Source organism: Mesoplodon mirus (genome assembly GCF_964341445.2).
Source record: "Mesoplodon mirus genome assembly, chromosome: 4".
Classification (NCBI taxonomy): Eukaryota; Metazoa; Chordata; class Mammalia; order Artiodactyla; family Ziphiidae; genus Mesoplodon; species Mesoplodon mirus.
The window spans coordinates 20,600,309-20,627,988 of NC_138979.1; the positions used below are offsets into that span (position 1 = coordinate 20,600,309).

The window sequence follows — 27,680 nt, forward strand, 5'->3', positions numbered from 1 at the left end:
CTGTTTTGTCAAAGCAAAATTATCTTCAAACAGATAAGGGAATGGACAGAAATGAGACGTAATTGAAGCCCAATGTAGGTTAGAAGGTGGTAACACCCTTTAAGTCAGGTCTTTAGGATAAGTCGGAGTAATATAGTCTTGGATGGTTTTGTAGTAATTGTGAACAGTCTTGTAAGGGTAATTAAACATGGAGAAAGTACCTGAAGAATGGACTCAGAGAGGAGCAAGGGGAGACTCTGGTAATTAGAAATGATTGAGTTTCATGATAATTTGAATCAGAATTCTAGCTTGATTTTATTAAATAATGGCTTATGAATGCATTTAAAAGGAAGTGATCTTTAGGAGCTTTTCTGGGTATAATAAGAATAAATTAATTCAACCTCCTTCTTTGCTGTTGTCACTGAATAGACCACCTAAGGAAATGTTAGAGATAGGTTTTATTTGGGTGTTAGAAAGGTATGTGATAAAGTCTTCTGTGATGCCACCATAGACTAGAAGTAATTGGTCATGTAAGGATTTTATAATGATTGATGGATCATGTTGAAAGTAATTTATTTATATCAGAGTGAAGGTCTTTGCCAGTGTGTGCTAGGGTCTTAGCTTATTCAACAGCTTTTTGGTGGCTAGAATAAAAATTCAGTTATAATCATTGGATTTATGATGGAAGGAGGAGGGTACAGAGTTGACAGAGCTTATACGATTATGAAATGGAGATTTACAAAGATCTTACAGGCTAGAATAGTGGACCAAAATGAAAAAAAGCTTGACTAAAAACAGATAAAATGTCAACCTCTACATTGCAATTGAGACAGCTCCTAAGAGAAGGTTGAGAGGTGTTACATATATGCTAAATTGGAGCCCATTACGTTGACTTGCCAGCCTGGTTTGGTTGCAGATCAAGGGCAGTAATAGAGCTGTTGTCCTCCTCACCTCAGACTTTTTCTGGGCTGTCATGTTGGATTTCGGTGTCACATTTCAAAGGGGACTTTAATAAAATGTCATGTGTGCAGTGTGAATATATCAGTGATTTGTATTTATGGGTTGTCATGTGCAAAAGCCCAATTTTGTTTAGAACTAAAAGGAAGACATTTCTAATAATAATTAGAACATTTTAAGATGGAATGGGATGACTTGTGAGCTTGTGAGATTTCATCTCTGGAAGCACTGAAGGTCACTGCATTTAGTAACCACTTATTCAGAATGTTGTAGAGGGAAGGTCATCATTTGGGGGAGGTTGAGCTGGATACACTTTGATGTTCCCTTTAATCCCTTTAACTTTTCTTTTTAATTTTGATTTTTACTTAGGTACCTACACAATCAATTTTATCAATCTTGTCTTAAAGACTTTATTCATAATTGTGTCTTATGTTTATATGGCACTTAAAAGTTCTGGAATGCTTTTATGAGCCTGATTAAATGGGATGTTTGCAAGAATTCTACAGGTTGCACAGGAGATTTTTACAATTTTTAGGCAGCTGTATCTTAATTTAGATTATGGCTTCTGGATTCTCGACAGTCTGGGCTCTGGCACTTGGCTGTGAGACCTTTGGACATTTCTGAATGCCTTTGTTTTCCTCATCTGTAATTTGGTGATAATAATAGTGACTACACCGTAGGGTTGTTCGAGTTTACATATGATCATTGCTTGAGAATATATGCCTAGAACATTATGCTCAGCTTAGAGCAGTACCTGACACGTTGTAGACATTTAGTAAATGTTAGCTAAGCGCTTGTTCTTATCACCGTGTATCTCTTGTACAGGTAAGGAGACTGAAGCTCACACAGGTTGTGGCCCAAGTTTACATCAATAATAAGTGGTAGAGAAGTTACTAAGAATTCTGTTGAATTGGATTTTAAAAATGGGGTAAAATTACTGGTATATGGACTAATTTGTGAAACAATATTGATTTCACTTTATTAAGACTTTTGTGAAATTATTGACTGTAGATTTTAGGAAAGCTAGGGTTTTTGTGAGTGTTTACGTATATACACACATTCCAGACATAATTCAGTAGGAAGGCCTTTTCTAAAGCATATTATAAATAAAGATAACCACATTTCCCACAAGATTTATGGTGCTTGATAGGGTTTGAAGGGAAGTTGGCAATTAACTTTGGTTTCTGTTGGCTTTTCTAGTGCCAAGCAGTTTGAGCTTCTGATTTCTAGATGTGCTTAGATTTCTCGAGGAACATAAGTCAAACTGAAGGCATCTCCTAGAAGAAAAATCCACATCGGCTCTCATTTATAATATTGAAGTAAACAGAAGAATGATCTCACCAAAACTCTGTTCTATCTTTAGATCATCACCTCTTAGAATTAGTTCATTAAATGCTATGTAGTTTTCTGGTCTAGTTAGGAACAGTTTAAGTTGTGTAGTAACGATGTTGTCCCCTGTAGAGGGTGGGATGCACTTTAAGGATTGTTACTTTTGCCTTGCTTCCTTGCTGCGGAACACATCTCTTAGGGTAAGGATACTTTTATTCATTTACAGGGTTGTAAACGTCTTGAGGGCAGATACTGTGTTTCAATATTCTGTGTTCCTCAGTACTTGCCAAGAGCTTTGCACTAGTGAGTCTGTGAAGTTGTCAAAGCGTTGATGGCTTTATTGGAAACCAAAGAACCCATTAAATTGGTTGTATTAAAAATGGTCAGGGCTTCCCTGGTGGCGCAGTGGTTGAGAGTCCGCCTGCCGATGCAGGGGACACAGGTTCGTGCCCCGGTCCGGGAAGATCCCACATGCCGCAGAGAGGCTGGGCCCGTGAGCCATGGCCGCTGAGCCTGCGCGTCCGGAGCCTGTGCTCTGCAACGGGAGAGGCCACAACAGTGAGAGGCCCGCGTACGGCAAAAAAAAAAAAAAGAAAAAAAAAGTCAGTTAAAGTAACTTGCCATTCACAGTGATCTATTGCCATTCACAACAGATTACAATGTAATCTATTTGTCAGCAAGTTTATTAAAGTTATGTTCTAGAAAAGGACTGCAGTTGGCAAAAATGCAGTTGGCAAGATCAGTGTCATAAGGAAGATATGAGTTTAAATGAAAAAAATACCCTCTAAAGGGCTTTAAAAGCATTTCAAAAACGTTATAAACGCAAGTTTATAGTGTTTCGTGGAGGAGAATTTTTCCCCGGCCGAGTGCGGGGCGGGGTGGGGGGTGGGGGATGGTTCAGGCAGTAATGTGAGCCACGGGGGGCAGCAGGTGAAGCTTCCCTTGCTTGCCGGCCGCTCACCTCCTGCTGTGCGGCCCGGTTCCTAACTGGCCGCAGACAGTCCGCGGGGGTGTGGGTGGGGGTGGCGGGGCGGGTTGGGGACCCCCTGGTGTACGACATCCATTACAAAACCACCCAGATTTGTCTGCAGTAAAAATCCCCTCTGGTAAGTAAACTGATAGGAAAGTTGTAGTGTGAGTTGCTGAGGCAGATTCTCCTGTCAGTTTTGTTATTTGGCTTGTGCTTATTTTTAAAGTATGTGAACCAGCCCTAAACAGCATAAAATGTAATGTATTATCCTTTGTTTAATTTTTGCAGTTCTCAGTAAAGCGCTGATCCTTTTACAGATTATTGTGGTAGAGGGCCTAGTTTTCTAGCCATATACCGAGAAAATAGAATATAGACCCTTAATCAACTCTTCCTGCGCTGACACAGGCCCCCTGCCTGCATGGGCTGCTGGATGTGAAAGTATTCATTGGTTTTCGTTTGGTCACAGGAAAGAAGAAGTTTTGCATTTGACAGTAGTTTCTATCTCTTTGAATTTCTGTTCTTCCTTTCCTTCCTTTAGAGCAGTAAAGACAACTGGAAGGTGAATCCATTCCATCAGGAAAAGCTGAGGTGGCCTTGCACTTGAGAGGTCTCTGGAGACTAAAATAAGGGACCATCTGCTTGTGCAGAAGCAGCTGTGTTGGAGCAGTAGTAACTCTTCAGCCTTTTCCTGAGGAAGGATTTTTCTCCTCTTAATTATCTTTACAGTTGTTAAAACTTTTACGTGTTATGTTTTGATAAGGTGGCACATGTACATGGTAAACAATTCAAGGTGTACTGAAGGTTATCCAGTGAGAGATAAGTGTCCTTTCCACTCACCTTCCCCAGGACAACCGCCGTTAACTTTGTGTATTTATGTACATCCCTGACCCCAGTAGTGTGTTATACACACTGTTCTGAACCTTGCCTTTTTTCCCCCTCTAGTATATCTTGGAGATGAATCCAAATCAAATCAGTACAGAATATTGCTTCATGATTTTTAGCAGCTGAATTGATGGACATTTATGTCGTTTCCAATCTTTTTTGCTGCATTGTGAAGTTGGTCATGCTTATTTACTCATAAAAGAGGAATTCGGTTTACTGTTCTAAATTCATTCTGTAATTTCAGATAGTTTACTCAATGAGTAGGTAATAGTGCTTTCTAAGAAATACTTTCCACAATGAGAAGGATGGCAGGTCTTTTATGTAAAAAGTATTTTTATAGTCAGTCTCCTGGCGTATGTGGAAATTGGCATAACTCATCAATTACAGTATTCTGGAAGAGGCTTTGTCCCATTTAATGACTTCTTAAAAGAGTTTTATTCTTTGGCTGCTGTGTAAATAAAATGATTTAGAACCTGATTGTACCTGTGTATAAGTTTTTGAGTTAAATTGAGGGTGAGGCATTGGAGTGGGAATGGGATTTATAGGTTACTGTCAAGAAACCTTAAATGTAAATTTTCAGGATCTCCAGACAAGGCGTTACCTGGAGCCTAATGGCAGCTCTTTCCCCTTTTCTCTCATCAGTCAGTTGCATTTAAGACTACTGTTTTGTTTTTGTCTTTAAATCTTGAATGTAATGGTGCAAGTTTCTTTTGGAAATCTATACGCTACTACTGCTACTTTTCTCAAATATGTTATATTCATTATTGATTGATTATTAGATATTTCAAATGGAATTTTTAGGTATCCATAGAGATAGAGCAGAGTCATTTTGATGACTGTAGATGACTTTCTTCAAAAATTGTTTCATAGGGGCTTCCCTGGTGGCGCAGTGGTTGAGAATCTGCCTGCCAATGCAGGGGACATGGGTTCGAGCCCTGGTCTGGGAAGATCCCACATGCCGCGGAGCAACTGGGCCCGTGAGCCACAATTACTGAGCCTGCGCGTCTGGAGCCTGTGCTCCGCAACAAGAGGGGCCAAAATAGTGAGAGGCCCGCGCACCGCAATGAAGAGTGGCCCCCGCTTGCCACAACTAGAGAAAGCCCTCGCACAGAAACAAAGACCCAACACAGCCATAAATAAATTAATTAAAAAAAAAAATTGTTTCATAGCTTTTCATCTAAAACCTCATAAAAAAAACTGAGGAGCAAGTCTGTTTTCCAGTCAGCATACTCTTTTATTAAAAAGCTTAAAATGTGTTTGGAAAATTAAAAAAACATTTTTTTCTAACATATATCAATATTATATCTTTATATTTTTATAAAAGCATATTTTATAATAAAAGTAGTATATGCCTATTATTGATCATTCAAAAAATACAAAAGTGCAAAGAAAAAAAATAAAATTATTCCTATTTCTTCCTTTCAGAGGTTAAAATGTTACCATTTTGGTGCATTTCATTTCAGTCTTTTTTTCTGTTCATGGTGTTTTTGTTTGTTTGTTTGTTTGTTTGTTTGTTTGTTGATGATTGATGATTTGGTGCTTGGTGTTGGGATAACTGTAGGCTTCCGCTGGCACACTTCTGGTGAGATCCATCAGTTAAGACCTCTGTGGGTCACCTCTAGAGGGGCTCATGCTGTGTTACTGTAGCAGTCCCCTCAATTCAGAAGTACTTCCAAAATATTGCCAGGTTGTTTTCTTTTTGAAGCCATTCAATTATTTGTTTTGCTCAGTTTTTCTTCACCCCCCCTCCCCCCCGCCCCATTTGATTTGGTGTGTTGGTGACAGTGCATAGGGACAGGCGCCGGCCGGGCAGTGGGGCTCCCTCTGCAGCAGGTGACTAGCTCTCTCACTCACACATGGGCTGGTTCACACTCACACCTCAGGGACCTGCTGGTGGTTATACGCCGTGGCCTTTAGGATAACTTGCTCCAGTATTGAAACTGAAATGTTAAAAACTGACGAATGCCAAGGATGAGCTGGGGCAAATCCTAGACAGCAAATCCTGGGGAACCTCGTCTTCGAAGAGTAGACAGAAGGGAAGGAATTAACACAAAATTTGAGGAAAAGTAGCAAGGGAGGAAGGAGAAGAACCGAGGGCAAAGTGTACAATGTAGGCAGAGTTTCAAGACCAGGGAAATATTTTGCATTGTTCAGTACACCTGAGCTGTCACAGGAACGATCCCCTCCTCTTTCAGGCCTTCCCCGACTCACTCAGCCAGCCTCGATTGCTCTCTCTGTTTTGCTCTCACAGTGCATGGCGTGTCCTTCTCCTGCAGCCTTTGTCGCCATGTGGCGTGAGTTCCCCGCTGCTTGCCAGGCTCCCCGACCGGCTCGTTCCACGCCATGGTCCTGGGCACCTGGCTGGCCCTCCATCAATGCTGCTGCTGAATAAACACATGGCTACATACACTGTGCCTACTTTCCCAATTTTTCAAATTTTGTCCAAGGGTAAAGCTAAGGAAACTTTATTACCTATTCTGCTGGTAACCAACAAAATGCCAAAAATGAAGAAGATTTGTTTCTTGGTCCTAGATGGTTATTTATTGAAGATAGGGTAATATTAGTGTACTACTGTGCTGATTTTTCTCTAACTCAGCTTGAAAATGCTTTTACTTATATTTTGGTATTTGTATAAGTCAAGAGTTAAGAATTTGTGAAGGTGTTTGATCTTTCTTTAAATTATGGACATTTATGTTCCAAGATGATATTCAGATTGGATTGATAGAATGCTTTTAGTAAGTGGATGTTTTGTGAAGCATCTGTGCCACCATTGAAACAATGATGTGAGAAATTCACTACCCATTTCTTTAGCTTTGGTGAACAATGTCTATTTTGTTTTATTAAGGTATCTGTCGGGAAATACTGAAATCTTTGTACAATGTTTATATACTACAAATTGCCAGTAGGAGATGTGTTGGGAATATTATTTTTTAAAGTTTGATATAATTTAGAGCTAATGAATCTTTACTCTGAAGAACATCATGTGTTGTATATAGAAAAAAATAAAGACATGGTTGAAAGAGTTTGTAAAAGAGAAAAAAGGTGCAGGATTGGATTATAGTGAATAGACAGTATGAATGAAAAACCACGTAAGATGCGATTGGTGCAGAGCCCCTGCTTTCTTGTTTCCTGCCCAGGGTCTGGCAGTTGGTAACTAGTAAAGCATTAATTAAAAAAAAAAAGCTTAATTGTATAATTGTATCTAGTTGTATATGAAAACAATAGTTAGCTGCCTCAATTTAAACTTTAGAAAAATTTGCTTCCTTGTTTATAATAATCAGATACTGTGAAAATGCATTTTATATCCTTAAAACTCTATGGCAGCTTTATGGAATCAGTGGAGTGAAACCTTGGAAGCTTGGGTATCTGAAAGTGTACAGGAATAAGTAACTTTGGAAAGTAATCATTTTCAGATCTAGGAAGACTTTTCTTTTTATTGGAGTAGGATATTCACTGTGGAAACACAAGAACAGTAGTTTCAAGCACACTGGAGTCAACTAACCCACTTCCTGGTGACTGTGCACCAGTTTCTAGGTAGTGTAGACCTTATTAGTTTAGACACACACACACACACACACACATTCTCTCTCTCTCTCTCTCTCTTTCTCTCTCTCTCTAGCATAGTGGGCAGGTGGACACAGACTTTGGAGCCTTTCAGATGTGGGTTTGAGTTGAGCTCTGACGGTAATTTAGCCTTGGACAAGTTGCTTGACCTCTACGTTTCATTTTTGTCATCTGCAAAGTGTAAATGATAGTAGGGTTGTTTGAATATTAACTGAGATTTTCTGTACACCTAGCACAGTGCCTAATGGGTATTAAAAGCTCAGCAAACAAGTGTGCATTGTTAACAGACAGGGTAAACTCTTCTTCCTTCCTGAGTGATCTTCAATTTCTCCACAGCTTTTCTGGCCTCTTTTCTCTTCAGAAACACATTGGCTTCCCATTGGCTGGAGGGTATTTCCTTGGCCTCTTGCCCTGTTTAATGCTACTTTGATGATACCTGTTGACAGATCCTCTTGATAAACCTTTGTTCATTTGCTTGCTATTTTATTTATTCAAAGACCACATAGAGTGATTAAGAGCGCTCTGAAGCCTTATTGTCTTGGTCTGAATGCCAATTCTGCAACTTCAACGCTGTGTGATCCTTGCAAGTTCATTAACCTAACAATTTTCTTGTCTCCTAAGTGAATGATAATGATACCTACCTCGTAGTTTAGATGTGAAGACATTAAATGAAATAATATACATAAGACTTTTAGATTGTGCAGAATAAGTGCTAGTTATTACTTATGAGCCTGGCTCTTTGTTGGTACTTAATGCATCTGGACTCCTGATCAATGACTACCCCTGTATGTATAGCAGTTTTGATGTTTGTTGTGTAATATGTATAGATCCTGTTCTTAGGATTTGTTAGGTGAGGTGTGTTGTATGTTGTGAGAGTTACGTGGTGTTGTGTCAGAGTTTAGAGCTGTCTCTTTTTTTTTAAAAAAAAGATTTATTTATTGATTTATTTACTGGGTGTGTTGGGTCTTCGTTGCTGTGCGCGGGCTTTCTCTGGTTGTGGTGAGCGGGGTCTACTCTTTGTTGCAGTGCAAGGGCTTCTCATTGCGGTGGCTTTTCTTGTTGTGGAGCACAGGCTCTAGGCGTGTGGGCTTCCGTAGTTGTGGCATGCAGGCTTCAGTAGCTGTGGCTTGCGGGCTCTAGAGCGCAGGCTCAATAGTTGTGGCACACAGGCTTAGTTGCTCCGAGGCATGTGGGATCTTTCCGGATCAAGGCTCGAACCTGTGTCCCCTGCGTTGGCAGGTGGATTCTTAACCACTGCACCACCAGGGAAGCCCTGTCTCTCTTTTTTAATGATTGAATGAATGACAGCTTCAGTGTGATATGAGCACTTAAATTTATTGTATCCCACATTGCTGGCTTTTGATGGCCTTATGTTCCAATTTGAACCTAAGGGCCATTTGGGGACCAAATACTTGCATAGCTCATACTTTTATTTATGTATTAATGCAGTTCTTCCTGTTTGCTACTCAGTTGTTGTAGGTAATACTTAGTTCTTGTTTTCATGTGTCATTTTGGGCACAATTTGGTTTTTACATATTTGCTTTTTTTTTTTTTCTTTTTGTGGTATGCGGGCCTCTCACTGCCGTGGCCTCTCCCGCCGCGGAGCACAGGCTCCGGACGCGCAGGCCCAGCGGCCATGGCTCACGGGCCCAGCCGCTCCGCGGCATATGGGATCCTCCCAGACCGGGGCACGAACCCGTATCCCCTGCATCGGCAGGCGGACTCTCAACCACTGCGCCACCAGGGAGGCCCTACATATTTGCATTTTTGATTTAAAGAGTAGAAAAGTTACCTTTGGGTTGAGAATAAGGCTTGCCAAACTATCTGTGGAATTAGTTATTTGCTATTAGGGTGAGCAGTCTGTGAATTCTCTTTATCTTATACCTGGTCTACAAGAATTTGCTGTAATTGCATCATTTGTTATTAATACCCATTGGGCTGAATTCAACACAAAGTTTTTTTGTAATTAATAAAACTGTACATACTTACAATCCCGAATGAGCTGAAAGAGTTGTGAAAGTTAAGGAAATGAAGTGGATTCAACAGAATTCTTTCTGTAATCATAGAAATTAATCATGAAGACATTTGATTTAGTGTCTACTAAAAGCATAAAGTATTTTAGTAAAGTTTAACTTCAGTAATTTTGTGATTATCCTGTCAATTTTTTTTTTGCCTGTTTCTTTTTTTTTTTTTTTTTTTTTTGCGGTACGCGGGCCTCTCACTGTTGTGGCCTCTCCCGCTGCGGAGCACAGGCTCCGGACGCGCAGGCTCAGCGGCCATGGCTCACGGGCTTAGTTGCCCCACGGCATGTGGGATCTTCCCGGACCGGGGCACAAACCTGTGTCCCCTGCATCGGCAGGCGGACTCTCAACCATTGTACCACCAGGGAAGCCCTTTGCCTGTTTCTTGATCATTTCCTGTTACTATCCTAAAGTATTGATACACCACTTAAAATGTAATAGAGGAGGTTATGATCACAAAGAATATTTTATATAAATGGTTCTTGGATTCTACACAACACCATTGGTCTCCATTTTGCACAAATAATTGACAATTTAGTGTGATAAGATTGGAAGGCTATTGGAACCCAGAAAACACAACTGTTAAAATTCATAGGAATCCCAAATAGATTTGTTTCTAAGAAAAGAAATGTAAGGCCTAGCAGAGGTGAGAAGAAAAGAAAAAGATCACTCACTTATACTTTAACAAATAGTGTGGCGGTTAGAAACGGCTTTGAAGTCAGAGCGCCGGACTCTGCTCTGCCGCTTACTTCCTGTAGGACCTGAATCACTTCGCCTCTTCGAACATCACGCTCCCTGTGTGTAAACTAGGGAGGGTCATAAAACTAACAGAGTAGGTTGCTATGAGGATTATGTGAGTTTATGCATAGTAAATGCATAGTAAATGTCTGGTACCTATTAAACCTGCACTAAGCAGGTTATAAAGTATCCACAAGCAAGGAGTCGTTACACACCAGTCTTGTGTCATCTATTACTACAATCATGCTCTCATGCTGCTGGAAAAACTGCTAAGGTCTAGTCTTGAGTTTGCCAGCAACTGTAGGCAGGTTGAAGTGAGTAAAATGACTCATATGCTTGTCTTGGTTCTAGGTGTCTGTTGTTGGCAATTTTGTCATTCAACCCTGCTGCCAAATGTGGAAATTAAACTCACATTCAACAAGTAATAATTATGTTTCTCATTAGTAGTAATGGTATTTAAACATTGTTACATCACTTCATATCCTTTTCCTCTGTGAATCATCTTACACATAAATGTTGGAGTTACTAGTCTGACTTTGGGAGTTCTGGGGAACCAGTAGTAATGCTCTTTCTTTTTGAGAAGTAACACAGGAGACACTGACAGATGGAGAGCAAAATCTTTTGGCTGATTGGAGGGCATGACGTTAGATCTGAAGTGGGAAGGGCTTATTAGCCTCTCTTGACTTAGATTTACCCACCCGGTGACTAGCACAGCCAAGCAACCCCAGGCCTCCCATCAGGGCAGGTGCTTTCCTGCATGGAGAGGATATCAGAAGGGATGTGCCCAGCGACAGGGTGGCTGGGTGAGAAAGCAAGGAGCTCGGCCAAGCCCATCCCCAGGAGTGAGGAGTGAGGGAAGAGTTGGAGGGAGTTGGGAGTGTTTCTCTAGCTGAAGGCCCTCCACGTGGGCTTGAAGCATGATGGGGGCACATGGAGCTGAGTGAGCCGGAGCTTCCGGTAAAGGAAGTGAGACAGTGATGGTCTGTGAGTAGGTTGGGGAGCTGGAAAAAGGGGAAGTGTGAGGTTGGAACACAGACATAACAAACAAGTCTCTGTTTTCTTTCATCTTCCGGTAGCCACATAGTACATACATACACTTATTCATGCATGTATTCATTCATTCCTTAATGGATATGAAGGTCTTGCAAATAATCAGAAGTGCTCATCAGAAATAGATTGTGACTTCTCATGTCTGAATCCTAATAATATTTCAAATGCTACCTTGAAATAGACTTAAAAAAAAACAGAATAAAATGTATGAGAAAAGTAAGAATCTTTAGCAGAAGCATATATTTTCTTTTTTCTTTTTCTTTTTTTTTTTGCAGTAAAGCTATATCTGGAAAATAGCTTATAAATCTAATTTTAAAAATAAGTTGATATATTATGTTTACCTGGTTGAATAATTCACATTAGTAACTAATTTTGAGTAATTTTTCAAAAGAAATACTTAGTGAGCAACTACTGTGTGCCAGGCACTGTGATGGATATAAGAGATACGAAGATGAATGAGATACTGTCTTTTGTTCATGGAGATTACAGTTTAATAGAAGTGACATGGAAGTAAGTATATTCAATAAATTGTTGTGGGTAACAGATGGTAAATACAGTAGATCTAAAGGCCAGTTCTACCAGTAACCAATTCTTCCTTTATGGCAATGGGCATTGGTAAGGTGGATCCTCTAGTAGGTCTGTAGTCATGATTAAATTTTAGGGGAAGAAAATTATCCTGTTATAATGAATCCTTGTCAGTAATTGTAGGACTTTAAAATTATTTTGTTTCTCATCTTTCTAGAATTCAGGAAGCAAGTAATAGAAGCCTTCCCTGGAATTGTTGTTAAAATTATGATTTAAGGGGCTTCCCGGGTGGCGCAGTCGTTGAGAGTCCGCCTGCCGATGCAGGGGACACGGGTTCGAGCCCTGGTCTGGGAAAATCCCACATGCTGCGGAGCAACTAAGCCCATGCACCACAGCTACTGAGCCTGTGCGTCTGGAGCCTGTGCTCCGCAACAAGAGAAGGCTGCGACAGTGAGAGGCCCACGCACCGCGATGAAGAGTGGCCCCCGCTCACCGCAACTAGAGAAAGCCCTCGCACAGAAACGAAGACCCAACACAGCCAAAAATAAATAAATAAATTCATTAAAAAATTATGATTTAAAATATTTTATTAGTTATAGAAATATTAAATATCTACCCGATGCTGGGTGCTCCATGTTTAAAATATTGGAGATGCGTCCTGTTCTTACAGGTCTTAAAATATATATGCTTACAAACAAAACAACATACAGACAAACTACCAATTATAAAATGTTAATCTTTTTATTTGTAGAAACAATAGAAGGGCCTGGAGAATTGAGAGGACTCTATGAAAGGGAGGTGGCGATGGCAGTTGGGAAGCTGTTGGAAGAGAACTCATTTGAGCAGTAGATGATAAACGTGCTAACACAAGGAGGACTTTGCTTCATCTCTCCTCAGCCCCATCACTCTCCTTGCTTGAAAGCTGGGCTTCTATATAAGAATTTATTTGAAGAAATGTGTTCTGCACATTGAATGAAAAATTTAAAAATGAAAACATGATATAATAGAAAATGCTGATATCATGCTGCTAGTGAGATAATAGAAATATTTTGAATGGAAAGGTATAAATCATATTTACACTGACAAAAGCTAAAATTGAAGAGCACCTAGGCTTACTGTTTGAACACTTTTATTGTATCAGACAATGCATATTACCAGAGGAGTATGAAGATGTATGTGGAAGCTTGTGTGGCTCTTTTGAAGTGGAAAGTGGGGCATTTCTGAGGACTTTTGGGTTTATGGCTTTGGTTCTTTCCTGTATTTAACTTTCAGCCTTTGGCTGTCCCTTCCTTGATCGTGATTAGTTACACTATTTTTATAATTGCAGCTGTGATCAGAATCTTGTTGTTGTGTTGTTTCCAAGTTAACATGGAAAGAGGGAAGGAAGCCAAATGATTTTTCTTGAGATTATTACTCTAGTGGGGGAAGGAAGAAGGAGAGAAATGGGTTTCTGAGGTTGTACATTTTTGATGAGACACTTGTTTAAGGTGGAGTTAACCGAGCTGTGAGAGGTGGAGGTGGGACTGTGCTGGAGGGCGCAGGAGCATGGACTAGGGTAAAAGGGACAGGAGATTTGGGATCTGTGCTCACAGGACCACCAGGTGGAGCTTTTGGCTAAGGATGTGAAGCTCTCCTGGGATGCTACTCCAGTCATAAACTTTGCTGCGGGGAGAGTGGGTATACGTCACTTTTAAGTGTCCGTATTGAATTTCATCTCTCACAGAATAACCAGTTAAAATAAGTGGTATTTCAGGTTCTCTTGTGACTGGTGTGCCTTCCTTTATTTTGTTTTTAGTTGTGTTTTGATGTTGATTTGTTTAACTCTGCTTATTTCTCCTCTGAGCGTTCCCTTCAGCCTTGGATCTAGAGCATGGCAAAATAAATGCTGACGTTTTTAGCAATGGTGCCTTTTAAGATTTTATCATTAGAAGAAACTTTATAATTGGTGTATCATAGTCCATAGTATTCTAAGAAAGCGATCACAAATAACTGAAACATTGTTTAGGCACCATCGACACTTAGGGCCTCTTTTGGTTGAAAGATGAGATGGAATTAAAGAACTCAAATTATAGACATGGGTAATTTACTCAGATAATTTCAGGAAAAAACATTTGCTTTGTATGCATGCATTGAGCAGGAAAGGAAAGCCAGCAACCACAGCAGCAGCTCAGGGGCGGGCTAGTCTCTCTCTTTTCTTTTTTTAGGCTAAAAGGTCTCTCTGATGGTGACTCTGCTTTGCTCTGCGTATTGGGTACCATTTTCCTCTCTGAAGCATCTTTTTCTCAGCTTACTGGTAGTTTCTGCTTCCTCTTTTTTTTCAGCTTGCCTTTGGTTACAGTAACCTGTTAAGCTCTTTACCTCATAATGTTTCATCTTTAACTCTCATTACAAATTGACTCTCTAGTTTATCCTAGTTCGAATTCCTAAGAAAGGACTAGTTGAATAAATTACGTTCATGCATTGGGAAACTTTACAGCTGTAAAAATGGTTGAGGTAGATCCACTGATTTATTGGACCCAGCCTGAACTATATGCGTTTGGTGACGTCACACTGATACCTTGGTAATTGGCTGCCACAGTGGGAATATTCGCAGCATAGAAAATGGCAGATGCCACAAACCAGGGCTCACAGCCTAAACTTCTTCCCTGCAAGAACTAGTTGCTAAGCCTTTATTGGTGTTGATATGCATAAGCTCAAAGATGTACTGTTAAGCAAAAAAGTAAGATCTAGAATTATTTATAGAATGGTTCTAGTTTTTAAATAGAAAAGGGACATTTAAATATATGTGTATGTGCATACATACATGCAGATCCTTGTATAGTGTGGAGAATAGTTTTGGGAGATAACGGTGGCTGCTTCTAGGAAGGGGGGACTTAGTTTGGAGTGGGGTGTGTGGAAGTGTGCAGATCAGAGTTCAATTTTAGACACTTTGTATATAGTTGGTTATGAACATTAAAAGCCAATAAAATCCTTATATAATCACAATGTCAGTAGTCAATATAATTTACTTCAGTCTCAAACATTATGATGAAGTATGTAGGAAGGAAATATAATCCTAATGTTGAAAGTGTCACGGTCAGATGAATTCACTTTTCCCATATGTATCAAATTCATAGCCATGCCCCTTTGTACATTGCTTCATATTTGACCATGACTTTTATCACTCTGCTTTGTTTGTTCTGAATTTTCTAATAGTCTTCTTATCCTCTTTTTGGTGTCTTTCATATGTAAGCTTTCACTGTATCGCTAATAATATCTGTGATCTACATGTTGCCTAGAATCCACTTTCTTCTTGAAGACACCTTGTATTCCCTATTCTAATGCAGGCTAGTCACTCTCTAGGCAACTACACAGTTAGCTTCCTGAGATTGCATGGATCCTGTGTCTACCCCTTTTTTTGATTCTGTTAAAAAATTATTCTGACACTTATTAAAACAATAAAGAAATCCCTATAAATAAGAGATTTATAGTCAGTCAGTCGAGTGAGGGCCTTGGTGGATAGAAAATTACTAAGAGGAGACTTCAAGGATGGGATTCTTGCTAAACCAACTTAACAGGATTCTTGGTAGAGGCAGGCCAGTGTTACCAGATATCAGGGGTGGGGGATGAGGAATCTGACCAGATATCGAGAGCAAAGAGATGTCAAGGGTGGGGGGACTCTCACTGACCTGACTTAGCAGGATTTTTGCTACAGCTGGGCTAGGCAGGCTAAAACAGGACTCAAGACCTAGTAAAGAAGATGTTAAAAGTTTGGACAAGGAGAGAGTCTTTGTCAAAGAAACATTGTTTAGGCAGTAAACTCTGAATCATTGTATTAGTTTCCTCTTGCTGCTGTAACAAACTATGACAAACTTGGTGGCGTAAAACAACAAAATTGATTCTCTTACTGTGCTGGAGGCCAGAAGTCTGAAATCAGTTCCACTGGGCTGAAGTCAGCAGGGCTGATTCCTTCTGGAGCCACTAGGGGAGAATGGGGATCCTTGCCTTTCTGAGCTTCTGGAGGCCGCCTCCTTTCCTTGGCTCATGGCCCCTTCTTTCTTCACATCACTCCAGCCTCTTGCCTTCATCCTCACATCTACTTCCTCCTCTGACCTTCTTGGCTGCCTTTCATAAGATTCCTGTGATTGCGTTGTGCCCACCTTCACGATCCAGGGTCACCTTCCCATCTCAAGATCCTTACTTAATTACATCCGCAAATTCCTTTTGCCATATTAGGTACATCCACACGTTCCAGAGATTAGGATGTGGACATATTTTGGGGAGTCATTCTTCAGCTCACCCCACCTTGTAATATCTGTAAACATTTTTTTTACTTTTTCCTCATACCGAATCAGTTGTTTAGCTTGGTATAGAATTCCAAGCTCATGATAATATTTTTTTTCTCAGAACTTTGAAAATAAGTGCTTCATTACCTTCTAGTTGATAAGAAATTTGATGCCAGTCTGATTCTCATTCCTTGGTTTATGATTTGAACTTTTTCCCTCTCTCTAAGCTTCTGACATCTTTTACCTGTATTGAATGTTACACCTGGCTTAAGCTGAGTGTAAACGTAATTCATTAGTGTCCAGTTAAGTGTAATTAATGTTCATAATCATGCCTCTAAGGTGGCTGTCACTTTTGCAAAGTAGTTTCCATATTGTAGGTTCCAACCCTTTAAAAAAAAAAAGAAAGAAAGAAAGAAGGAAACAGTGAAGGGAAGGAAAGAATAAACAGGACATTTCCCAGTGCCACCCTGCGGTAGCTCTGCATTTTGTTTCATGAAACATTTATTTCACTTGTGTATGTGTGGTGTGTTAAATATTTCCAAAACCCTCCAGAATTTAGTATGCATTTGCTTAGTGTCTGAAACAGGGGCTGAAACTTTCACATTAAAAAGTATCATTAGGGCTTCCCTGGTGGCGCAGTGGTTGAGAGTCCGCCTACCGATGCAGGGGACACGGGTTCGTGCCCCAGTCCGGGAGGATCCCACATGCTGCGGAGCGGCTGGGCCCGTGAGCCATGGCCGCTGAGCTTGCGCGTCCGGAGCCTGTGCTCCGCAACGGGAGAGGCCACAATAGGGAGAGGCCCGCGTAATGCAAAAAAAAAAAAAAAAGTATCATTAAAATTAAGTTATAAAATGTACTCGAGAAGAGTATTCCTACTTAGCTTTAGTTTAATGTTTTAAATAAAAAGTTTCTTCATTGCTCCAAGACAAGTTTTATTAAAAGTAGTAAGAATGTGGCTAATTTTGAAGTGCAAGATTAAGGCATATTCAAAGCCCCTGTTTGTTACTAGATGGAATGCTGGGTGTAGGCTGGTGTGGTTCATACTTGGGATCCAGCCTGAAAGGCATGTTTTTACCCTCAACAAACATCATCTTTGTTTGAATATCTGTAGTGCGTGTAACCACAGCAAGGTCTTTTTTCCCCCTTAGAATATATCTCAGACCTTTTCTTTCTTGTGCCTGTTTCACAAATAGTTTAAAGTAGAGCTGCCTTCCGCTTTTCTGTTTCAGTTTGTTGCAGAATGTGTGAGGGACCACCTAACACTCTTGGTGTGCTTGCAAACTATAAAGCAGTAATGGAATCTTGGAAGAGATAAGTTTACTCTATGAGGACTGAAGCTGTTGTTAATTCCCAAAGCCAGACTGGTTATCTAACAAAGGGTAAAGTACTTTTTAAATTGAAATATATATTTATTTACATTCATCTGTCAAAACGTATACTAGGAAAAATGGTCTGTCAATTTTGTTTCATTGAATTTAAAATTTAGTAACTTAGAATTGTTCATTACAATTTGGGGCTAACTTAGTGATACTAAGTTACAATTCAGGTGGATGCTTGATTCTTTAAAGTTTTTATGTTTAAATGGAATTAGAGGTCCTCTTAAAATGCTCTGGTTATCGTTTTCTTCGTACATTTGTGCCCAGAGATGTTTTCTGTTTACTTGAGTGTTTAATCCAAATGCCTTTTGATCCTTACTGCTTAAAATGTGCCTCTTATACTTTGAAACATTGTTATATTAGATGTAAAGTCAATTAAGATAATTAGATTTAATTTGGCTTGGATACTGTGATAGCTTTCTTGTTTGATAATGACAAGTGCCCAGGAACACAGCCTTTGTCCTTTAATAGGTGCCTGGAAGTCGGTGCATACTTGCATAGACACAGACAGCTGCCTGATACCTTCTGTGGTCAGTGTTTATAGGGCAAACTCTTTGTTCTGCAGTGGAATTTCTAAATAAGCAATCAGAACAAAACCAAAGGGAGTATTCTACTATAATTCTTAATAAACTTCTCAACTGTAGATCAGACAGTATGAAATATAATTTAATGATAGTGAATTCTGCATAAGGACACTACTTCTTACTGGAAAGATGCTTGCTTCACAATGCAGATTATTAAATAATGTCTCTAAACTTGGTGTTGGGAAAGATTGGCATTTCTATTTAGTCTCTTCAAAGAAGCAGGTTTGGCTATATTTTATAAAATTAGTTTGACTTTAACTCTGTTCTCTTTTACATTCATTAACATTACAAAATTTTCTCCCCATCAGGAAATACAAGGATAAGAACTTTCTAAAGGAATTTAAAGATTAGTACTGACTTGATTTGGAGTCAACTATTCTAATCATGTTAATCATTTTATTCCCGTAAAATTAGGTACAGTTTCATCCAATTCCAGTACAACCCCTATTACTTGGCTAGGTCTCCTTTCTGGAAATCTCTGGACTGGAGACGACCCATGTAAAGCGTTGTATCTTACAGTTTGCCACAATGATGTTTTCTTGGGATACTTTGCATCTTCACTTCCCAACTCTATACTGTTTCCAGTTCTTGCCTTTACACTTTTAAACTTTTCATTGTTAAGTTGGAAATATAGTTGAGACTCCTAGGACTAGTAGCAGGAATAAAGTACTAGTATAAAATACTTGAAAGAAAGCACTCATTTATTGGATTTGGCCTAATCACCATAGAAATTCACGCTTAGCTGTTCTGGTGATGGAAATAGAATTTACTAAGTAGCCAAGTTTCCTAGTTTGAGTTTAATTTCTGTTAATTTGCTTTCCCTACCCTTTTGTAGAAGTGTAATGTGTTAAAGCTGGGTAACAGGAGAGGGAAAAAGGAATTGATGAAGGTTCATATGTCTAAAATAGGATAATAAATATGTGTATAATTGAGTTGAGTATCCCAGACTTCTGAATGTATAAGTTAACTGTGAAAATCTGAACAACTAACCTGTATTTTTGTTATTTTATTGAACCATTTGTTATTTATTCACATTTCCCTCAAAGGATAGTATATTGACACTTTGTAGTCTGAGAAAAGCAGTGACATAAACTTTTTTTCCCAAATAAACTTTAAGAAATTCACAAATTCCATTCTACTATTATAAACAACATTGTGCTTGTTTGATTATCTCATTATCATAAATTCCTAGAGGTGGAATTATTGGGTAAAGGAGACGCCTGTTTTTAAGAATTTAAAAAATTTTTATTTTTTTCTTTACTTTAGGAAACTTTTCTTGTGTCTTTTGTCCTTAATACTATTTAACATATAGACAGCACTTTGCTATTATGTGGGTATTTATTGGGCTATAGTCTCTACCTATTAAGGTTTTTTTCTTTTTAATATTTATTTATTTATTTGGTTGTGCCGGGTCTTATTTATTTATTTATTTGGTTGTGCCGGTCTGCCTGTGCGGCAGGCAGCCTCCTTAGTTGCGGCTCACGGGCTCTTTAGTTGCAGCTCGCTGGCTCCTTAGTTGCAGCAGGCAGCCTCCTTAGTTGTGGCATGCAAACTCCTAGTTGCGGCATGCATGTGGGATCTAGTTCCCTGACCAGAGATTGAACTTGGGCCCCCTACATTGGGAGTGCAGAGACTTAACCACTGTGCCAACCAGGGAAGTCCCTGTTTTTAAGATTTTTTATACATATCAAGTTGCTTTTTTTTTTAATTTATTTATTTTTTTTAAATTTTATTTATTTATTTATGGCTGTGTTGGGTCTTCATTTCTGTGCGAGGGCTTTCTCTAGTTGTGGCAAGTGGGGGCCTCTCACTATCGCGGCCTCTCTTGTTGCAGAGCACAGGCTCCAGACGCACAGGCTCAGTAATTGTGGCTCACGAGGCTAGCTGCTCCGTGGCATGTGGGATCTTCCCAGACCAGGGCTCGAACCCATGTCCCCTGCATTGGCAGGCAGATTCTCAACCACTGCGCCACCAGGGAAGCCCTATCAAGTTGCTTTACAGAAAGATTTTATACATTTGTAGGTCTACCCACAGCATAAGTAATGGCAGATTTCCCCACACTATATCAAGATTGAGTAATATCAATGCATTTTTTCGTCACTGTGAGATAGGTGCAAAGTGGTATTTTATTTATTTATTTTTATTTTTAGCTGTGTTGGGTCTTCGTTGCTGTGTGCGGGCTTTCTCTAGTTGCGGCAAGGGGGCTACTCTTCGTTGTGGTGCGTGGGCTTCTCATTGCGGTGGCTACTCTTGTTGTGGAGCACGGGCTCTAGGTACACGGGCTTTATTAGTTGTGGCACACGGGCTCAGTAGTTGTGGTGCATGGGCTTAGTTGCTTCACAGCATGTGGGATCTTCCCGGACCAGGGATCAAACCCATGTCCCCTGCATTGGCAGGTGGATTCTTAGCCACTGTGCCACCAGGGAAGTCCCTTTATTTTATTTATTTATTTTTTACATCTTTATTGGAGTATAATTGCTTTACAATGTTCTGTTAGTTTCTGCTGTATAACAAAGTGAATCAGCTATATGCGTACATATATCCCCATATCCCCTCCCTCTTGCGTCTCCCTCCCACCCTCCCTATCCCACCCGTCTAGGTGGTCACAAAGCACGGAGCTGACCTCCCTGTGCTATGCAGCTGCTTCCCACTAGCTATCTATTTTACATTTGGTAGTGTATCTATGTCCATGCCACTCTCTCACTTCGTCCCAGCTTACCCTTCCCCCTCCCCGTGTCCTCAAGTCCATTCTCTGTGTCTGCGTCTTTATTCCTGTCCTGCCTCTGGGTTCATGAGAACCTTTTTTTTTTTTTTTTTTAGATTCCATAGTTAGCATATGGTATTTGTTTTTCTCTTTCTGACTTACTTCACTCTGTATGACAGACTCTAGGTCCATCCCCCTCCAAAGTGGTATTTTAAAATTTGTATTTCCTTAGTTTCTGATGACTTGAGTTTTCCATGTCTTGGCTTTTAAAATTAGCTTTTATTTTTATCAGAGCTGTACTTGGTGTAAAGATTCAGCAGCCTGTAAAACTTATTTTGAAAAATAAGCTGACTTCCACACCCCTCCCTCCGGGCTGCCCACCCCAAAGAAGTAATCACTCTCCACTCCCAGCTGGTTCATTATCCGTTTACTTCCAAAGCGCTAGATACCATGCTATATTGCCGTTTCCTGTTCTGCAGATTTAGTCATTATCTCATGGTTTCCTGCTTTGGAGGGTGAGGATTTGGTTTTCTTCCCTGCACTCACTCAGCCTCTTACACACACACAACCCTTCAACTCTCGGGGACTTGACTTCTTTAATCAACTCCCTGTTTTTAACCCTACCCTCACCTCTTCTCTGGAACCTCCATTTGCTGGGCCACTCAGGGCAAGGATTTAAAGAATCCCTATATTGTCATTTTACTGGGGTTTTAGGAGGAATGGATATAAAAGCGTGTGTTCCATCTGCCATCTTTAACTGGACATCCTTTTTCGTGTCTTTTTTATAAAGTAGTGGCTAAAATTATGGACTGTGGAGTCAGTACTCTCTGGATTTGAATCTAGCTTTGCTGTTTACTAGCTTTGTGACCTTAGGCAAGTGGGTTAAAATCTCTAAACCTCATTTTTTTCCCATCTGTGTAATAGAATTAATACAGTAAAGTGCCGTTGTGAGAATTAAGTGTGATAGGCATGCACAGTGCCTTCCGCAGTATCGGGTGCTGGCAGTACCTTATTCTCTGCCGGGCGCTGTGTGCGGAACACAGAGTTGTCACTGCTCTTGTTACTCCTGTGAGTTTCTTGCATATGACCTTTGCCCAGTTTCCACTGGAATGCTTGTCTTTCTTCTTGATCAGAGGTGCCTTTTATACAGTCTGTCATTGATCTTTTATTTTTATTTATGGTAGTTGGGGTGTGTAATCATATCCACACTCTTTCATGTTTTGACCTTTACTTGTTATCAGACTTAACGTTTTTGAAAGATAACCTGGTGATAATAAGAAAGAAAACTTTATTTGTGGTTGTATTGTGGTAAAAAACTGGAGATTATAGTAGTAGTTGGGGCAGTTGATAAGGGAGACCTGAGAGGCTAAATGAAGAAATGATTATATTCATCGTGTCAGAGAAATATTTTTTTTAACTCCTGAAGTCTATCTTGCACTGATTTATTTTGCGAGCAAATTACCTTAAATTTTAAAAGCCTTCTTGAATGCTCTTCTCATCATCTACCTAAGTGGATTTCATCTGAAAACTTAGAGCTCTCAGTTCCAGTTTTACTTTAATGTTTATTTCTATGAAACTAGATCCAAAATTAACTCTTGAGGGATAAGATTTACCATATCCCCTAAGTTAATGCTGTGTTAACAAATTTGCTTTCTTTTGAGTATGGTATTGTAATATTGAAATGGTAGATATGTTGATATTTCAAAGTTATAATTACATATACTTTATTCGATTTTGCTGGTTTGTCATTTTAGGCAGCATTGATTTACTGTTTTATTTATTTGTTTTATCTTAGTTTTATAATTAATTAACTTTATAAATCTTTAAATAACAGTTCATTGAAATTTGATCTCTCCACAGATTCAAACCAGGATGTAGCAGTCAAACTTGCCCAGGAGCGAGCTGAAATAGTTGCTAAATATGACAGAGTAAGTATTCATATTTACTCTTTGAGTAATTTTTATTTACAAAAGTATAAATAGAAATGGAGTTCCTTTTTGCAGAGCTTAAATTACAGCAGCAGTTTGTTTACTTCCCGTGACTGTTGAAGTCATCTTATTTCTCTGACTTCATCTCTGTATTTTTTTCTCCCTCCTTCCTTGTGCTTTAGCCACTCTGGTCACTTGTTATTCTTCCAACACTTCTTCCAGGCTTGCTCCTGCCTCAGGGCCTTTGCACTGGCTATTTCTTCTTCCTGGAACACTTGTATCCTGGATACCTTCATGCCCTATTGCCTCCTCTTTTTCGTTGCCCAGATGCTACCTCTTAGTGAAATCTTTTCTGACCACACTGTTTAATACAACCCTCCACCCCCTGGCTCTCTCTATCCCCTTTCTCTTCTTTATTTTTCACCATAGCATTTACGTATCAGCATACTTTATATTATACTTTGTTGTCTGCTCTCCGTCCTAGAATGTAAACTCTCTGAGGGTAAGAATTGCTTTTGTTTGATTTGCTGTTGTATCCTAAATACCTACAATAGTTCTGGCTCATACTAGGTATTCAATAAATATTTTAATATATTAGTATATGGAATTGAATACCCATTTTATTTATAATGGATACGTGATGTTAAAAATTGAACATGGATCTGAAAATTTGAATTTATACATGATGTATAATCTCCATTAGCATTTTATCCTTAAGTTAATTATGGAATCTCATTTTTTTTTTTTTTTTTTTGTGGTACACGGGCCTCTCACTGTTGTGGCCTCTCCTGTTGCGGAGCACAGTCTCCAGACGCGCAGACTCAGTGGCCATGGCTCACAGGCCCATCCACTCTGCGGCATGTGGGATCTTCCCAGACCAGGACACGAACCCGTGTCCCCTGCATCGGCAGGCAGACTCTCAACCACTGTGCCACCAGGGAAGCCCTGGAATCTCATTTTTGATGCCCTAGAAAATCACAGTTGTTGACGATTTACATATATCCTTATTATTACCTTATCTCTTGAGATCTATAATGAGTTGTAGCCATGATTTATAAATGTCATGTTTTATATTTATATCACTTGGATGTAATTTCATATCTGTTATTTTTGATTATTTATGAGAATAACAGGAACATGAAATTATAGAAGGCCATCTGGACTGTGCCCTGCTTCCAGGGAGGCATACAGGCAGAGCTCAACTTAACAATCATGTTCCCAGAGTTTCTTTTTAAGTTGGTTGTTTGGAACATTAGACACCGTTTCCCATTATTATGATTAGGTTTTAACGTAGTCCGTGAAAAACCTAATTAATTTATTTAACTGCTTAAGTAATTTAAAACCAATAGAACCATCGTTGTTCATGCTCACGTGCATTTTTTTTTTCATGCAGTTAACACTTAGTGACCAGGCCAAGTGTCATGCTAGGCCTTGGGGTTTCACTGTACAAACGTGAGTTACAAGGGGTCCCTGCCCACAAGATGCTCAGGGCCTACTCAGAGAACACATGAATAGGGCAGTTATAAAAACATCCATGAGACAGTCAGGTACTAAGTGTGAAACATGAGGGATTAGTGCAGACTCTTGCCCTGGGGCTCCTGCTCTAATCAGTGCTGCTTCACAGCTCAGGAGGGGAGTGTGACGGGCAGTGGGCTGAGGATGCAGCTCTGGCCACACAGACACTTGGTGGGGGCAACCCATGAGGAAGCTGTCACAGAAGAGTAGGGGAGGGACAGGAGAACCAAGAGACGATGGTGTCATGAGGCTGAGCAGCAGTGACAAGCGCAGTGGAAAAATCCACTCGGTGAGGAAGCCAGAGTAGTGTCCACGGGATCTAACGGTGGGAGGCCGGTTTTGATCTTGGCAAGGATAGTATCAGGGCCAGTAGAGCTGGGAGTGAAGAGGAAGAGAGGCAAAGTAGGTAGCCTACTCTTCTGAGAAGTTAGCATGAAAAAGCAAGACATACTTTTTTCTAAGATGTTTTCACTCTAAAGCCTTCAAGTTTGGCAGTTCATTCTTCTTTTTTTTAATATAAATTTATTTATTTATTTTTGGCTACGTTGGGTCTTCATTGCTGCGCGCGGGCTTTCTCTAGTTGAGGCGAGCGGGGGCTACTCTTCGTTGCAGTGCACGGGCTTCTCATTGCAGTGGCTTTTCTTGCTGTGGAGCATGCGCTCTAGGAGAGTGGGCTTAAGTAGTTGTGGCACGCGGGCTTAGCAGTTGTGTCTCGCGGGCTCTAGAGGGCAGGCTCAGTAGTTGTGGCACACACAGCATGTGGGATCTTCCCGGACCAGGGCTCGAACCCATGTCCTCTGCATTGGCAGGCGGATTCTTAACCACTGCACCACCAGGGAAGCCCTGGCGGTTCATTCTTGAGTGGCTTCTTGTCCTCCGTTGCTCCCTCTTTCCCAGTCTGTTTCTCATAGGAACCCAGGTCTGATCACGGCTTAATGTCTTCCAAAGTTTGTATCGAAGAAATAGTGATTATTGCCAGAATTTTTTTAAGTTATTTAGGATCGATAATGCCTCAGTTCCAGCTCTTATTTTTAGTAAAAAATGTCTTTTTTGTTCTTTTTAAAGAAATTATTCAGTTTTATATTTTCCCAATAACACCCTTCTTTGTCCCCTATTATAGGGACGAGAAGGTGCAGAGATTGAACCTTGGGAAGATGCTGATTACCTTGTTTACAAAGTCACGGATAGATTTGGCTTCTTACAGTAAGTTGCATAGTTTGAAAGCTAACTTTTAAAATTATGTTTCTAACAGATGTATATGTATGACTGATTCACTTTGTTATAAAGCAGAAACTAATTAAAAAAATACAAAAAAAAATAAAATTATGTTTCTATGGTCTCCTATTTCATTGATTTTCTTTATTTTTAATAGCATTGCTCTGAATAAGATTCCAGGATTGATCCTGCAACATGCTTTTTTTATTAAATTCCTGGCATCTTTAACCTCTGTGATTGGAATTGAACTATAGTTAAGAATACAGTCTTTAATATTCATTGTGTTTTAGTAAGAACATTAAGGGCAATGAATGAGTTATATTAATAATTTAGCAGAATTAAGTGGAAATCAATAACAACTTGTATTTCAAAAATAATTATAAAACATTTTATTTTATGTAAATGCATTTTAAAAATAATTAGCAGTTAGAACTTTAGTATCCTGCAGCCTGAAAATGAGCAATGAAAAGAAATGCCACGGATCTTCCTTATGGTGGGAAATGTATTCATGTTATTGCTTCTGAAGATTAATTCCATTTATCCTGAGTATGTTATGTAAGGAGTCGAGAGAGGTCTAGAGCGCTATAAAGTAAAGTAGTTAAAGTGACTTTGACTCTTAAAAACATCCTGAAATGATGTGAATTTGCCTGTTTGGTTCTGGCTTTGTTTAGTAAGATTCCCATGGGCTGGAGACTTTTCTGCATCTCTGTAGTTTGTATGGTTCCGTACAATTTAGTGATTAACCTACTACTTATTCACATTTATCCTTTCCCAGTCTCATTTATTATAAAGAGGAAGAAGCCAGGGATTTTTATTTTATGATACATGATTAAATTTTGAAGGAGGAATACAATTTCTTAGGGAGTTCATAGCAGTAACTTTATAGTACTCAGACCTTCTTTTTCCTTTCTGTTCAGTTTTCTTTCATTTAGAAAGTGTTTTGTTGTATCATGTTTTTCTTAGGGTGACACAAGCAAACAAACAGAAACAGTTCTGGGAGTTAGAATGTGTGCTCTTCTTCTGGCTTTGCTGGTTTCAGTTAACTATTTCACGCCTTATCTGTGAAACAGAAATCATTAACACTTAGGGGTACTTGAAGCTTTTTTTTTTTTTAATTTTTGCATTACGCGGGCCTCTCACTGTTGTGGCCTCTCCCGTTGCGGAGCACAGGCTGCAGATGCGCAGGCTCAGCAGCCATGGCTCACGGGCCCAGCCGCTCCGCGGCACGTGGGATCCTCCCGGACCGGGGCACGAACCCGTGTCCCCTGCATCGGCAGGCGGACTCTCAACCACTGCGCCACCAGGGAAGCCCGAAGCTTTGAAGAAATAAAATGATAGAATACTACATACAGGTCTAGACAAACGTAAGGTGTCATTATGCTACCTAATGATATCAGCATATCCGAAATGTTCTCCTGCCTAGTTCTAATTAGAAGACTTTGAATTTCAGCAGACCAACAGAGCAGTGTGTAACTGTGATGAAAATACTGTCCCTAAGGGAAACCCCCACTTCGGCTTTTTTAATTTTATTTTAAGTAAATCAAACTTGGCCACAAATATGACAGGAAATGATTTTACATTTGTGTGGGTTAATGTGCGGATCTGAGGTATGTGAATGATGTTTGGAAGGACACTTTGAGCATTTAGCAGTGTCAAGATCAGTGGGTCCCAAAATCTCCTGCACATTAGAATTAGTTGGAAAATGTTTGTTTGTTTGTTTAAATAGATATCTGGGTTATATCCCAGATTTTGATTCAGAAGGTAGGATACAACTCAGCTGATTTTGACCTCCCCAAGTGTTTGTGATGGGCGCGAACCACTACAAAGGATGTGTTTATCATAAAATGGTCTAATATAGGAAAAATATGTATGAAAAATCTGTGCATTCCAGAAGGGTCTAGGAATTAGCTAAATTCTCTTTTCTCATTGCTTGAAACAACTAAGTTCTGGCCCAAGAGCCTAGTCTGTGTCTACAATCTAAAAATCACACTCAGTTACTCAATGTTTCTTTTTACCTCTGTGCTGAGGTCTATTTGGCTCTAGTGGGAAAAAAAAGCCAGTCAGTGATTTACCTTAAT

At 39.7% G+C, this 27,680-nt stretch overlaps 1 protein-coding gene across 4 annotated transcripts in view; it reads left to right on the forward strand.

Annotated features, from left to right (window-relative positions):
* The window catches only part of USP6NL (USP6 N-terminal like), a 149,807-nt gene that overhangs the window by 63,369 nt on the left and 58,758 nt on the right, over positions 1-27,680 (forward strand). For 2 of the 4 annotated variants that reach the window (XM_082619796.1, XM_082619794.1), the window contains 2 exons: positions 22,805-22,872; positions 25,508-25,590. In XM_082619796.1, coding sequence (XP_082475922.1) covers positions 22,805-22,872; positions 25,508-25,590 — 151 coding nt within the window. Of the gene's footprint in view, positions 1-17,509; positions 17,660-22,804; positions 22,873-25,507; positions 25,591-27,680 lie in introns of those variants that run through there. The other 2 variants (XM_082619795.1, XM_082619797.1) reach the window with 2 other exon arrangements.